Raw genomic sequence first — 15,829 nt, 5'->3', positions numbered from 1 at the left:
CAATACCCACAACGGGTTTAGTTCAGATAACACTCGCCACCGATGTGACCCCGTGGAATCGATGTGACCCCGTGGAATCGATGTGACCCCGTGGAATCGATGTGACCCCGTGGAATCGATGGACCTTAGTTTAATCGCCCGAACCAATCGACAGACGACGCCCGCCACTGCCGCCGTTGTTTAAACAATCCGCTGATGGGAGCACATTTTGTTTTCTGGAGGGCACATCGGCCGGGCAGATTAAATGTCATTTCCGCCACCGATTAAAAAGCACCCCCCCCCCCCAAACCTCGCCGTGCGTTTTAACCGTTTAATGACCGTGGTAATTATGCATCGGGGCGCAATGCAACAGGAAGGGTGGGCGGGCGGGAGCGACTGAGTCATCACCAGGGCATGGGAGGTGCGCTCCGGTGATTATAGCTGTCTGACTTAAGAACTCGTAAGTGGCCTGGGGAGTTTTTAAACATCACTTGCGATGGTTACCTTTCTCGCGCCTGTGTCTGTGCGTGTCTCCCTCCCTCGCTTGCCGTTCAACCGCCACCGCCTCTCACTTCCCTTTCTCCTCCTTGCTGCTCTCTTATTCTCACATCTATTCCCTCTCGTAGATGTACGTGTGGATGTCGAGCTTGTTTCGCACAGCAATGTAGCCAGCCGTGCTAATCGGAGGTGCGGGGGAATGATAACAACAAACTGGACACAAAAATCAGTTCTAAACATGCACATGTTTCAATCTAGATGATTTTAAAGTGCATTGCTCCAGTGGCTTCCTAATATCGGAAGGAAGAGCGGCGTTCCAGACGGCCGCAGAAGCGCGTCTGGATGCGCGCGATGTGGTGACCGCTGTCTTTGTTGGATGGCCCAGCCAAAAGGCGATGCGAGGATGACCGGAGTTCGCGTGATGGTGGTTGATGCTCCTCGTCCTGTCTTTCACCGATTCATCCTCTTCCACCTGTCACTCCACGTTCTCCACTGTCCCACCTCTGCCATCTCTCTCCTGGTCTTCTCATGTATCTCTCTTGATTTCTCTCTCTATCCGCTTTTAATCTCTCTTCTCTCTATCTCTCTCTCCCTCTCTCGCCACTGCTTACCAGACCAATTACATCCAGATCTTAATTTCTCACATTAATATTTTCCGGGTCGCTGGTAGACTGGAGTAGTTGCCACGCGACTTAAGTAGTAGCCACATCCCATAGTTGATCGGTATACCGGGCGTGGTGTGTGGGATGCCAGAATGATTTTTTCTCGGCCACAGATCCAGGAGAGATCAAGCCCTGTGGTCATATCACCTCTGCAAAATGCCACCTCATTTCCAAGTTGTTCAGTGTTTGAGCTCTTCAGTACAAATCAAAGACTCACCGGAGATTGTGGGTGAACTTTGAGATGGCTTTGAGCTTGATGAAGTTCATAAAAACTCACGTCCGGTCATCCTCGCAGCGGCGGCTTTTGGCTGGCCATCGAACAAAGGACGGTCACTGCATCGCCCGTGTTCAGACGCGCTTGTGCGGCCGTCTGGAACGCTCTTCCTTCCGATGTTAAGAAGCCAGAGAGCTATGCACTTTTAAATCATCATCTCGATTGAAAAGTAATTTCTTTAGAACTGTTTTTTTTTTAGTTCCTTGTCCTTCCCCACCACATTCGATTAGCAAGGTTGGCTATGTATGGTGCAAAAGAAGTTCAACATACATACATACATGAAAAACCACCCCTGGAACTTAGGAAGCTAAGCAGAGTTGACCTTTGACAGCGCATGGATGGGCGACCGCCAAGCTGAGCAGGGCAATACTGGCTGCTGCGATTTCTACACGGTGGCCTACAGAGGGCCAGGGCGGCAAAACTCCACTGCTGCACTGGATTTATAAGCTCCCCACTTTCATCAACCGGCAAACGAGCGGCGTGCGGTGAAGTATGGTCAAAATAACCTCCACGGTGCACGCGGTGTGGGGCGGGGGGGGGCCTTATCCAGCAGTCGTCTGACAGAGGGCCGTGCATGTTCACGTAAACCCTCTCCCGGTTCGCGTGAGCATTCTCTCGGCGTTCGCGTGAACATTCTTCGAGTTCCCGTCTGGGGAAACATGAGCTACTCACCGCGGGGTCCCTGTTTGCAACCTTAACCCCGAATCCTCACTCACCCCTGCCTGGGGTCGGGAGACCAAGGTGGGAAGGAGGAGGAACCCAACTCTTAAACCCAAGCACCAGCCTGGAGGTCTTCATCCTAAAGTGGATTGATCACGACTGCTGATGATGATGACAAATCCATGAAACCGAAAATACAGCCCTTTGTCAATCCACTGCTGGACAAAGGCCTCTCCAAGCTGTGTCAGTCATGAAAGTTGTTTGAACATACTTCACCATGCCGGTCAGTGCCGGCTGGTGAACGAGAGGCGGGGGAGGCTACAGGTTACTCGGGAGCAGTTCAGATATCGTTCGCCACTGATGTTAGCCGTGGCCGGAAAATCAAACAACTCAGATCACCGGGTTCGGAGCACCGGTGCGGTCGCTAACCGCTGCGCCACCGCTCCCCTCCCCGGAAGTAATACCTAAGTGGTGTAATAATGAAAGTTAATAATAGTACGGTATTGGATTTTAAAAAACAACCGTGACTCATTAATGGCACAAGTCGATGGTTTGACAGAATGGCGCAACACACGCGCACAACACTGAACGCATCACCACCACCACCATCGCAGCGTGGATGGAAAGGTCTCTTGGTCTCAGTGCGTCCAACGCCGCTCGGTACTGAACGAATTGTATTGCACCCGAACATCAAGAAGAAATGTCGACAGTAGTTTCCATCTCCATCACGTAAGTTCCTAATCGGCTGGCAAAGTATACCCAAGCTAAAGGACTATATTGAAAATCATTACACTAAACCATTTTGCTTATTTTACCAGGTAGGGCCCACTACTGAGCTCTGCAGCTCTTTATCAGAAGCGACCTGGCGATCACAAATGACAGCTCAGCAAAGTGGCTCATCGCGTGGAGGTTTAGAGCAGCCAGAGATCCTCCCAACGCACAACGATTCTGAATGTGGATGGAGAAACCGGAGGACCTGGAGAAATATCCACGAGACCGTGCAAACTCCAAATATACAGCAGGCGTCAAGGGTCGGGATCGAACCCACGACCTCCTGTAGACCAGGCGAGGCAGTTAACATCTCCTAGCCACCGTGGCACCACAACACACGTTCGAGTGGCCGAGATGCACATCCGAAATAGTTTAAAGGCGCCTCTCGTCTGAACGGCACGGCCTCGTCTCTCCACGTGGACAGCGAAGTGGCCGTGTTCGCCTGCTTCTCGTTTTCAGTTCGCTGTCCTTCCGCCCGTACCCCCGCTTAGCGCGGGTGGCCACGTACCGTGCAAAACAAGTTCAACACGCCTACCGTGTGCATTAGTCCATCGCCCATCGGCGCTGAGGTCCGGAACCATGTTGGCCAACAGCATTCGGTTTAAGGGAGCAAAACATTGAACCCCCCACTCTGAACCAGTTTCGATTTCTCGTGAGTCTCGTCAGCGTCACGTGGCCAGTTGCGCACGTGAACCGCACCGGGTGTTTTCTCGAACTCTTGGCGAAACCAAATCGCCCTTGTCAGGAACTGTAAATGCGATCGCGTCTCGAAATGTGCCCTCGCCGAGTTACGCAGATGTCAAGTATCGATTGGGTATTGAACCAAAACAAACGTTGGCTTCAACCAAAGCTGGAAGGCGCGCGCCCATTAAACAAAAACACGACAACGTTGGGTGAACGTCGGGCCAACGTTCCACGTTTACTGGGCATGCTGGGCAACGTTCTCAGCAGATGCACCGTTGTACTGTAGTACGCTCCAACGTCTATGCTGCCCGGCTGCTCCACCAAACAGCGCAGACCCCCCACCCAGCGTGGTGAGGTATGGTCAAGTAACCTCCAACACAGCCCGCAAGTTGTGCGGGCTGAGACATCTCCACACAGCCGCCGCAGGCTGACGAGAAGCGGCGGCTCTCATCGTCATCTCGCGGCTCACACACGACCAGAGTCTCGATGTGCAGTGGAGGTTTTTGTTTCCCGTAGCAAGGCAAGGCCCGCGGGCCACTGGCAGGCCCTCTGGTCGCCTTTAGTGCGGCTCCTGACATGGGCGAACCACCAAGACCACCACCACGACGACGACAAAACACAAAATCATGCTGCTGTCACAAAGCCAACAATGGTTTCAAATCGTGTGGCGGCCCTCACACGTCACACTGTTGATGTCTCATGCCTGTCAACCCCTTATCAGCGCCCTACCTTATTACAGACCAATTCAGACCTTACTGGTCACCTCGTGCCCCTTATAAATCTCAACGTTCATCCTACAAAGTCCCATCACGAGGGAGAAACACAAACACAGACAAACACAAATGTTGTGCCCGTGTTGAAACGGCTGTACGCAGTATGGACCTGAAAACGCAATTTCCCTGTACAAGAATACGGTGTGAACCCGTATGGGTTGACAACTATTATGTCTTACCGGCGAAAGTAGACCCCCCCCCCACTCACCCCCTCGGAAAATTAGAACACTGTTTTAGAAGCTTCGTTGTGCATCATTATTTAATCATAATGTAATAAAGACTTTAAAAGTCGCTGGTGACGTCACACGCCAGCGGCGTCACTCGTGCCGGAGAACTTCTTCGAAGTTTTTCTTCTAAACTCGCCTCGACCCTCCAGCGAGCACGGGGGCTTCGACTCGTGCGAGGAGACGGGGAGAGCGCACGGGGAGCGAGCGAGAGAGAGAGGAAGGCGGATAGGAGAGAGTCGAGAGAGAGTAGAGACGGCAGGAGCGGGGCGAGAGAAAAACGACGAGAGAGGAGGAGGCGATGGGTGCGGAGAAGAGAGCGAGTGGGTTAAACTAGTTGAGAGAGAGAGAGAACGCTAAGGGGGAGAGTACAGGGGCGAGGGACTGGCTTGCGTGTGGCAAATCGAGAGAGGGAGACACTCACGGAGAGAGAGACGGAGAGGGAGAGCGAGAGGCACGGTAGGAGGAGGAGTCGCGTTACCATTTGCTTCATGGTGGCCGCGTCTCCGCGGGGCGCTGCCGGCGTGCAGCCCGAGACCCGCGCGGCTCCTCCCCGGCTGATGTCGCTCTCCTCGGGCCTCTCGCTGCCCCCCTTCTCGCTCGCTCCCTCCGAGATACCCACAACCTCCCCTCTCTCTTCTTCTTCTCTCTCTCTCGGCGAGCTTAGTAGGACGACGCCATCGTCGCGGCGAAACCCCGGGTATCCTCAGCGACGCTCCGGCAAGTTCCTCCCCGTGCGTGCGTCTCTTTCTCTCGTTCTCCCCGTGTCGCTCTCTCTCTCGTTCTCTCTCTCCTCCTCCTCTCGAGAGCAGTGATGACAACACCCAGCTCAGCGAACCCGCCCACTCTCCCTCCCTTCCTCTCCCTCCCCCACTCTCCCCCGCCTCATTCACCGCCTCCCACGGTCGGGAGAAGACGGCCCAGTGCCCGCCCCCCCAGCACTGGGGGACAACTCCCAACACCCCCAGCACCCTCCATCCCTCGCTCCCTCTCACAGTCCCTTCACTCCTCCATTGTCAATCACTCACTCATTCACTCATTCATTCCTCCCTGCCTCCTAAACTCCTTCACAGTCCCTCCGTCTCTGACTCGCTCTATCCATCCATCACTCCTCCATTGTCAATCACTCACTCATTCATCTCAGCCACCTTCATCCCTTCACCGTCTCCCCATCCCTGATTCATTCCCTCCCTCCCTCTACCATCCATCCCTCCATCCATCTTCATTCATGAATTATCTCTCTCCCATTCATTATCCCATCATTCATTCCTCCCACATTCCTCCTTCATTCACCCCCCCACACACTCCCCTTCATCGCCACTCTCTTCCTGCGCGCATTCCATTCGACGGCTGCCCGATAATATATGTTAATATATGTTAATATATGTGACTACTGTACATGTTCATGTGCGGAGATTGCTACAAGATAAAGACGCCGGTGCGTGGTTAAGCGTCAGTATGCACCCCGATGAAAGTCGGGGGTGCATGTCGATGAACGGTAATACGTGCCAACATCGCATGCGCCGTGCGTACGTGCAGATTGTACGCTGCGATGCCATGCTGATGCATTGCGATGCCCGCTGATGGAACGCACGGATGCGAAACGAACCAAACACAACCACGTGGCACGCACAAGCGACGGGACGGCAGTGAAGGGACATGGCACACGGGTACTGATTGTACTTGTGAGAGGAGCGGTGGCGCAGTGGTTAGCGCACCGCGCCGCAAAACCTATTTACGGGGCAGTGCCACCGGAGTTCGATTCGGGGCCACGGCTAACATCAGTGGCGAGGAGTATTTGAACCGCTCCTGGGTGCCCGCCGCCTTTTCACCAACCAGTGTGGTGAAGTATGGTCGAACGACCCACATGAGCGACATGGCGTGAGAAGGGGGGAAGGGGTGGGAGGGACGGCGACACTTCATCCAGAAGTAGATTGACACACAAAGGGCTGCAACTCAATGATGATGATGATATATTATATCGCGTTTATACGTTACGCTGCATTATAATGGGAACGCGTACATGGACAACCCTTACATCAATCCACTGCTGGATGAGGGCCTCTCCACACCGTGGATGATGGGGGGTGGGGGTCACGCATGGGGGCGGGGGGTGGGTGCTATTTAACCATACTTCACCACACAAACGCCGGTTAATGATTGATAATCATATGCAAATGAGCGACCGAGCACGTGGGCGCCACCGTTCCATACAAGGGAACGGGAGATGGAATCTCGGCTGGGGGCTAAGGAATGTGAAGAGGGGAGGGGGGCGGAGGGGGGTGAGGGGGGAGGAGCGGGGAGGAGGAGGAGCGGGGAGGAGGAATTCCATTCGGTCGAGAACGCGCAGAGCCGACAGTCTATAAATAACCCGGCTCCCACACTCAACACTCACTCACTCACTCCGGCCGTTATTTATTTATTTGCTGGCTTACCAGCCAGGAATTTTAATTATATAGTCTGAACTTGTATAGTCTATACCCTTCATTAGTAAGAAATGTGGAGTATTCGTGTAACTTTTGAGCGCCTGTGTGTGTGTCCGTCCGTGTGTGTTGCACAATCTGAAGACAAGATCGTGTTTATCCGCCAGAGAGACGATTGCTCACTTTCTCACCACGATCTGCTGCGGAATAACAACTCGGCGCGTCTCATTCATTGGCGTGAGTCACGGGTGTCTCAATGGAATTGTGTCCTGGTCTACATGAGGAGGAGGATGATAATGATGATGATGGTGGTGACTATTTTTACTTTTTGATCAATGAACGGGTGTTGTTGCTCAATAGCAACCAACCATCACGTCACTTCGTATAACTGTGGGCAAATATTCACACGCCCGTTTAAAGGAAGACCGTGTTGTCATCGGGAAACATTGAAAAATGCAATTCTCATCAGAACCCCAAATGGTGTCAACAAGTGGCAGTCTGCAACTCTTACCACCATCCAACTCTGCCTTTCTCCTGGCCGCTCTGTTCACGTGCTCTGAATAAGGACCATCGCCCGAAACGTCGCCTATTATAAAATTGCAATTATGGCCACACACACGGTGTTATTGACGAATGCGTCCTTATTGTTGTTTTGCTAACACGACCGCATTATTGTTGTTGTCGTCGTTGTTGTTGTTTTGCTAAGACGACCTCGTGGTTGTTGTTATTTTGCTAACACGACCGCGTTGTTGTCGTTGTTTTGCTAACATGACCTCGTCGTTGTTGTTGTTGTTGTTTTGCTAACACGACCGCGTCGTCTGGTTGTTGTTGTTGTTTTGCTAACACGATCTCGTCGTTGTTGTTGTTTTGCTAACACGACCGCGTTGTTGTTGTTGTTTTGCTAAGACGACCTCGACGTTGTTGTTGTTTTGCTAAGACGACCTCGACGTTGTTGTTGTGTTGCTAAGACGACCTCATCGTTGTTGTTGTTTTGCTAAGACGACCTCGTCGTTGGCTTTGCGGCGCATCGTCTCCCCACGCCTTCTCCGGTTGCACGGCGTCCCGTTCGCACACGATGTCCGACGTTCCGCGCCGCGTGCCGGGTGCGAGCTTCAGGAAAGGAAGACAAAAGAGAGAGCCGTGACGATTGTTGTGATCGTGGTGAAATAATGTTCAGTCCTTTGTACATGTTGTTGTTGTCGGTCGCCGAGGTTGTTTGACCATAGTTCACCACTCTGGTCAGTGTGGGTTGGCGAGGTCGGGAGTGCCAGCCCTTGGTTGTCATTTTGCCACTGAGATGTTAACCGTGGCCCAGAATGGAACTCAGGTCACCGGCTACAGAGAGTAGTGCACTAATCACTACGCCACCGAAAATAAACACGCGCGTGTGTGTGTTTGTGGGGAGCGGTGGTGTAGCGGTTAGCGCGCTGTGCTATGAACCCGGCGACCCGGGTTCAATTCCTGCTCACGGCCAACACCAGTGACGATTATATAAACCGGTCCCGGGCCTCCCCTAGGTCGACTCGGCCTCAAATGAGTACCTGGTGCGGTGTGTAAACATCGCCACTAGGGAGACAAAGGCGGCCGGGCGTGGTGTTGGCCACCCACTCCCTCGTGTGCCGTGCCGGCCTTCATAGGTGCTCGCTAACAGCACTTTCCCCAACAGTCTATTGCAGGCTATATGGGGGATCTTTGTTTATGAGGGGTAGTGTAGCGGTTAGCGCCCTGCGCTACGATCCCGGCGACCCGGGTTCGATTCCCGCTCAGTGGCTCCAACACCCAGTGCCGATGAACTGATTCGATCCTGGGCCTCCCCTAGGTCGACTCGGCCGCAAAACGAGCACCCGGCGCGGTGTGTAAACATCGCCACGTGGGAGACAAAATGCGGCCTTCACAGGTGGCTTACTCGCTCACAGCTCTCGCCCCGTAACAGTCTGTGCAGATTGTAGGGGGCGGGGCGGGGGGGGGATGTTTGTCTGTGTGAGATCGTAGGCGCACCTCCGATCTCCTTCCACGGCACCTCCGATCAGCACGGCTGGGCTACGAACGGTGCGCGAAGGATGTTCAACAGTCGCGCTCTGAACCACCGCCACCACCACCGCGACGCCGCCGCCGCTGCTGCACCACCGCAGTCAGCACCGCCTGATCCCCCCACCTGAGTCACCGGGGCGAGGTCGCACCCTGGCGCCTCGCGTCACCTGCTCTCGTCCCGGTCGTGATTCACGGTCGAGGAATTTTGAGGAGGCGGTTTTGGGTTGACGGTTTCCCCAACGGTTCGGGGATCCACCAAAAAAACCACAAAACCGCCCCCACCCCCCATAGCCTTTAACAGACTGTTGGGGCAAGTGTTGTTAGCGGCCACCCTATATGTATATAGGGCCGGCACGGCACAGGAGGGGGTGGGTGGTCAACACCCGCCCTGACTCGCCAGGAGAAGGCGGTACAGCGAGTGTGGACTTCACCTGGTCCGTCTGTACGGAAGCACGGTTTTATCACCACCATCATCACCATCATGACCATCATCATCACCATAATTATCATCATCACCATCAGGTCGTCTTCTCCCACGTGCCACCTTTACCTGACTTCTACGTTTGGGTCACTCATTGGGCCCAGTTTCACCAATCGGCTGAAAACATCTGAACACGTAGAGGGACCGCAGACCTCGGGTCTGCGGTCCCTCTACGGGCAACTGTTGGTAGGGCCGCGGCCTCTTTGCCTGGCTGCTGCTGCTTCCTTCCCGTTCCTCTGTGGTTCATCCCCGCGACCCCGAGTCGCTCTCTGCCCGTGAGAGCGAAATGCCGTGTGGCGTGCGGCGACGTTGCAAGTCGAGGGTATCATCGTCATCATCGCCACGACTTCTGTCAAGTCCTTCCAACTCGTCCCGTGTCCTCACTGCGTCTTTCTCACGCGCCCCTTTGCGGACCGTAGCAGCAGCAGCGGTGTCCATCACGTGGCAGTGAACGCGAAACGTTCAATTCAGTAACGGGGAGAGCGATGGCTGTTCGAAGCATCGACAGCGGCAACGACGGTGCCAGTGCCGTTCATGGACCGCATCACGCACAGCAGGAACAGCAGCAACTGAAAGAGACACGGCCGGCAACAGCAGCAGCACTATTGTCAGAAATAGTAGAATCGATAGCAGCGATAGAATCAACAGCGACATCAACAGCAGCAGTATAATCAACAGCATCAACAGCAGCAGCAGTAGAATCAACAGCATCAACAGCAGCGGCAGAATCAACAGCAGCAGCCGATTCAACAGCAGCAGTCGAATGAACAGCAGCAGTAGAATCAACAGCAGCAGCATCAACAGCAGCAGTAGAATCAACAGCAGCAGCATCAACATCAGCGGTAGAATCAACAGCAGCAGCATCAACAGCATTAACATCAACAGCAGCAGGAAATCCGCTCCCCGGGTTCCTTAAGCCCCACATCACGGACCGTGACCCGGGAGGGGGGAGGCGGGAGTGGGGTGGGGAAGGAGAAGGATGGAGGGGAGGGGAGAGCGGGGGGTGGGAGGGGAGAGCGGGGGGTGGGGGGCAGGTTTGGGACGGGCCCCAGTGGGGGACCCCAGAGAGGGGACCTCATGACTCTGGTCTGGAGCCGGGACCCTTGAGGAGGAGGAGGGGGGGGGGGTGCAAGCAGGAGTGGTGGCTGCACTGGGGGGCTGGGGGGGAAACGATGATACCTTAGCGAGCACAGAGGTGATCCATTATTCACGAGAAGCAGAGCGAAACAATCGCTGCCAAACGGGGGCACGTGACAATAGCCGGGCGCGGTGGTCCAGGCGCTCTGTGCGGGCAAGGGGTTGCGGAAGGATCACGCTGAGATGTGCGAGGTGGCCACGAGGTGGCGGTGACGGCGAGCGGTTTCGTGAACACATCTGTGCGGCGCTCTCGACGTCACGCGCTCGTGGATTGTCTCCACGTCCTCCGGGTTTCCCCTGCCACAGTATCCCAATGCAGCAGGGCCCTCTTGAAAAAAGTCTCGAGACCCGGTGAGGTTGTCCTGGGTTAAAGGCCATTATGCCGCGGTGGCGGAGATGTTAACTAGATCGGCCTGGTATGCAGGAGGTCGTGGGTTCGACTTCGACGCCTCTTGTATATATGTAGAATTTACGTGTCTCCATATCCGTGGGGTGCTCCGGTTTTTCCCTCCACATTTAGAAAACATGCGTTTAAAGTATTTGGCTGCAATAGATGAGCTATCATTTGTGGCCAGGTCGCTTCTAAGAAAAAAGCTATACATCTCAGTGGGCCTTACCTGGTAAAATATATATATATATTTTTTATATAGTTTGGTTTATTGCATTCCCATCCGTCTTCTCATTCTTCTTTCGCACGGCGTTTGGGCGAAAATAAAACCCCAAGAGGCTACGCGCAAATCGCACGACATCCGGTGGCAATAGCCGAGCTGGGGAGCAGTCCGCCTGTCGCACCGGGCGAGACGCGCGTGTTGCGGATTGTTTAGGGCACTCACCGGTGTCACGACCACTACGGCAGTCGTCGTGCGGACAGAATTCAGAAATCGCGTCATTCGACCCCATTCCCAACCAGACGAGCGCACCCGGGCAAGTTGCCTTAAGCCTCCCTCCCTCATCACCCTCCTTCCCCCCCACCGCACCCGCCACCATAACCCTCTGGTTGTTTTACAAGTAGAACACTAAACAGCACTAATGGTCCTTTCCTACCAGCGCTTCCTGCTGCAGCCAATTAAGATTTCCAAACGTCTTGCGGGCAGCCGAGCGGGGTCGCGGCCGGGAGCCCGAAGGGGCCTGATCGTCGCCATCCATTGTCTATCCACTGCTGGATGGAGCCTCCGGCAGCAGTGTGACGTCGGCAGAGACGACAGCGCCATTTGAATCGTCGTCGTCAACGTTTGCTGCCTGCCAAATCAGTCGCGGATAGCAACGGTAGAGGCTCGTCGGTTCGATCTCCGGGCGCGGCTGTTGCAAGGAAGGAGCAATATTGACTGAACTTCACTTCCCCTCCCCCGCAGCCCCCCTCTGTCCACCCAGGCCCTGGGTTCGATCCCGACCCTGGCGCCTGCTGCTGTATATTTGGAGTTTGCCGTGTCTCTCTTTCTCATCATCACGGTGGCTGGGAGATGTTAACTACCTCGCCTAGTGTGCATGAGGTAGTGGGTTCGATCCCGACCCTGACGCCTGCCCCTGTATATTTGGCGGTGTCTCTCTCTCTCCCCGTGGTTGCGTGGATTTTTCTCCGTGGCCTCGGGCTTTTCCCTCCACAATTTCGAAACGTGCGTTTAGGGCATTTGGCCGCTGCTCTTATTTTCTACACGATCAGCCACCTCGTTGAGCCGTCATTTGTGTTGCTTCTAAAAGAGAGCGACATAGATCAGTGGGGCCCTTTACCTGATCAAATTTAAAAAAGTTAGTTCGTATACATGAGTACAGCAGAGTGGATCGACAGCTTGCGTGTGGTGGGGTAAAGTGTGGGTGTTCGCACCTCTTCCAAGACATCTGGCCAGCGTGGAAGAGCAGGCCAAGCGTGCTCTAAAGGGGCTCTCCAGAGCTCCCTCTAGCGCAGGTCACTTCCACCGGCAGTCACGTGAGCAATGCTATTGCAGGGCCCGTTTCTCTCTACATGTCACCATCAGCCATTGCCGATCCACTGCTGGATGAAGGCCTCCCACACGAGATGACCTCATCGCGCCGAAGCGGAGAGTCGTGAGCGAAACATTGCAATCGACGTCGTCTCGCCTGGGACACAATGCCCGGTAGAACGGGATGATTTCGCTAATGGTGGGATTAGGGTTGATGGTTCAGGGTTTATATGGGCGCTGTTCGTGATCGAAAGGTTATGGGGGTGAATGGGTTTAATCTGTGGCGATCACTCCAACCTTAGCTCCGAGAGCTAACCCTATTAAGGGTCTGAAACCAAGCACTAAACCTGCCCCGATTCGCAGCACCAATCATCTTAAGCCGAATCTGCCCCCTATTCACATGGCTCGTATCCAGTGTCGCCAGGCCACACGGCGCCCCGAACGCGGCACGCAGAGGCGCCGGGGAACAACGCGAGAGCCGAGCCCACGGCTCACGGTGAACTCTGCATTTTGCCTCCGTGTCTCATCGACCTCCACCTCTACCCACCCCCTCTCTCTCTTCGCTCCAGCTCCCGTCTGTTGTCTTTCACCGGTCCCCTGCCTCTCTCCTCTCTTCTCCCCTGTCTCTCCAACCCCTTGTATCCCCTCCTTCCTATCCCATTTCCTGCCTCTCATCTCCCGTTTGCCTTCTCCTGCCTCCCATCTCCCGTCTCTTTTAGCCCACCTATTGTCCTCTCCCATCTCTCGTCTCCCATACCAAGGGGTTTACTCTCATATCCCATCTCCTGCAGAACGGCTTCTCATCTCTCTTGCCTTCCATCTCCCGCCTTCTCCTACGGCTCATTTCAGTGAAACATTTTCCCCATCTGCTCGTTTCTCCCATCTCCGCTCCCGTCCCTGATCTCCCAACTCCCGTTTCCACCCCCATCCCACATCTCCCGGATCCCAAGCACACAACGTAACCAGACCACCACCAACCTCCTGTGCAGACACAAATACTTTATTTTAGAGCAAGTGAGAGCCTGCCAGGTTAAACTCATCTAGTTCACAGAGACATGTCTAGCTCACTCTATAACCGAGATTACTTGCTATCGTTCACACGAGAGGATGCACCGAGTCGTCAAGAGTTGGGGGCCCACGTGATTTTCTCCCTGTTACCTGGCATTTCTATAAACAACGGAGACAGCCCCTTTTGTCAATCCACTGCTGGACGAGGCCTTCCCCATGCCAAGCATGGGCCGTCCTGGTCATGTGACCATACTTCACTGCGCTGGGTCAATGCAGGCTCGTGGAGGTGGGACGCACAGACGTACGTCTGCTCCAGTCCTCTGCAGAGGCTTGCAGCCCGATCACACCCCGTTTACCCATAGCGGTGTCCAGGATCAACACGCCAGCTTAGCTTGCGGAATCTGACGATTTTGGGTGTTCAGGTTTACTTCATCGGTGTAATAGCAGCACAAGTGGAACATTCCACTTCGGCGTTATGAAACAAGACAGCGAGGCATACGGCCACGTGTGTGGTCAGGTGCATAAACCACCTCGAGTCAAAATACCCCCCAAGCTTGAGTGAAATGGTCCAGCCCTGTCATTGCTCGCTCACGCCCCGCCTCCCAACAGGTGATTTGGCCAAGACGTCATGGAAGGACTACCCACACTTTACCCCACCACAAGAGATCTTGCCGACTGACTTAACTGCAGCAAAGGGATTTTAATAAAACTCGCGTCACCGTTTCAACTGCCGGAGCCGGAAGGTCGAATCGAACTGTTGACCTCTGGATTGCAATTCCAGCGCGATAAACGTTACACCGCAGTGCCATGCCACTGCTGGGGTGTTCAGCAAAACCGGACGCCGACCCACGAACCACTTGCTCATCTTCCCCTTGGAACAGAAGGCGCTTCACCCTCTTCCATCGCTAATGGAGCACTCCAGCTCTACCCCACGGGCTGGTAGTGGTGGTAGTGGTGGTGGTGTGAGGGGGGTGAGTGGGAGTGGGGGAAGAGGCGTGGGACCGCGGTGGCGCAGGCGGCCAGTGTTGGATCACGATGCCCGCGTAGATGAAAGTTTCTAAAACGTTCAGAAATGTTTCACTTGAATTTGTATAAAATGTTTTACTTTATTCGCAAACACAGTATGAACATGATCTCGCGGTCGCCATGACAGCGGCTCCTGCCGTCTCTCTCCCGCCATTAGACAAATTAAAATAACTTTAAACGGGACGGTCGCGAGCGCGCCCCCGAAGCCGCCACTGCCGTTGGAGATGTCGCGCAATGGAACGACGCCCCCCCTCGCCACCCCCATCCCCGTCGAGCGCAGCCGCTCGCTGTGGGAGTGGAGATCCCTGGGGGGGGGGGGGGGGTGTCGGGTGGATTAGGGGTGGGTGGGGGGGGTGGCCCCTCGCTGTATGAAAATCTAATCAATGAAACAAATAGCGCGCCAGATGGGGCCCCGCGGTGATGTAAGAGACGGTGATGTAATGGGGTCAGTGGGAGAGGGGGGTGACATCACCGGGCCGGGGAGACGGGACGACGACAGCGCCCCGGCATCGCTCGGCAGCAGCTGGGGCGCCTTCACAGCGAGCGCGGTGGGCCCAGCGTTTTTCGGTCGCCCGTGCTCAACGCCGGGGGATTGGCGCACGACAACAATTTTGGAAAAATGTAAAAAAAATTCCAAGGCTCTGTCATTAACCAGACGCCAGCCCCAGCGTGCCACCACCACCACCCCCGCCATGCAGCAGCACCACAGCTGCCCTCCGAGAGCGCAGAGATGCGACCTTTAACCCCGGGGGGGAGGGGGGGCAGGCAGGGGGCGGCATACCTTCCCCCCCCCCGGGCCAGCGTCGGCGATCGTTTCCGCCGCGGCCCACGCTCGGTTAAACGGCGAACGCCGCCACCGCTCTCCATTCGTCCAAAACGAGCGATTAAAAGAATTACGGAAAAATGTCGCGACGAACGTGCGCAGCGGTGGCCGTCCGTGGCGGGGGGAGCCCCAGGGAGGCCGCGGTCGCGTAAACAGTGACCAGAAAAATGCGCCAATTTACTCCAAACACCAAACACGTTCCCGCGATTTTAAAGGGGGTCCGGCAGGAGCGTCGTGCGTCTGTTTACTCGCCGCTGTCGCAGCCTGGTGCTGCTGCTGCTGCTGCTTCCAAATAGCGGGGCCGCTGCACGACGCCGGGACCGCTTTACTCAAAACGCCCTTGCGCTGGGGTTTTTATTTTTTTACTTTCTGAAACCCAACATTAAGAACGCAGATGTCCGAACTTAAACGGGCGAACATCCTTGCCGGCGAAACTGCAAACACTGGGAGCTGAGC

The 15,829-nt window shown here is 55.0% G+C and overlaps 1 protein-coding gene across 1 annotated transcript in view; it reads right to left on the bottom strand.

The window, feature by feature from the left end:
• Positions 1–5,320, bottom strand: part of LOC144942091 (uncharacterized) — a 39,159-nt gene extending 33,839 nt beyond the window's left edge. Inside the window, exon 1 of the mRNA XM_078868775.1 lies at positions 5,007–5,320. Within this exon, the coding sequence (XP_078724901.1) occupies positions 5,007–5,018 (12 nt within the window). The 5' untranslated portion in view covers positions 5,019–5,320. The remainder of the gene's footprint in view (positions 1–5,006) is intronic.
• Positions 5,321–15,829: the final 10,509 nt, after the last annotated feature.

The sequence above is a fragment of the Lampetra fluviatilis genome, chromosome 26, assembly GCF_964198595.1.
Source record: "Lampetra fluviatilis chromosome 26, kcLamFluv1.1, whole genome shotgun sequence".
In the NCBI taxonomy this organism is placed as follows: domain Eukaryota; kingdom Metazoa; phylum Chordata; class Hyperoartia; order Petromyzontiformes; family Petromyzontidae; genus Lampetra; species Lampetra fluviatilis.
The sequence above is the reverse complement of the archived record's forward strand: the minus strand, read 5'-3'. Positions and strand labels throughout refer to the sequence as shown.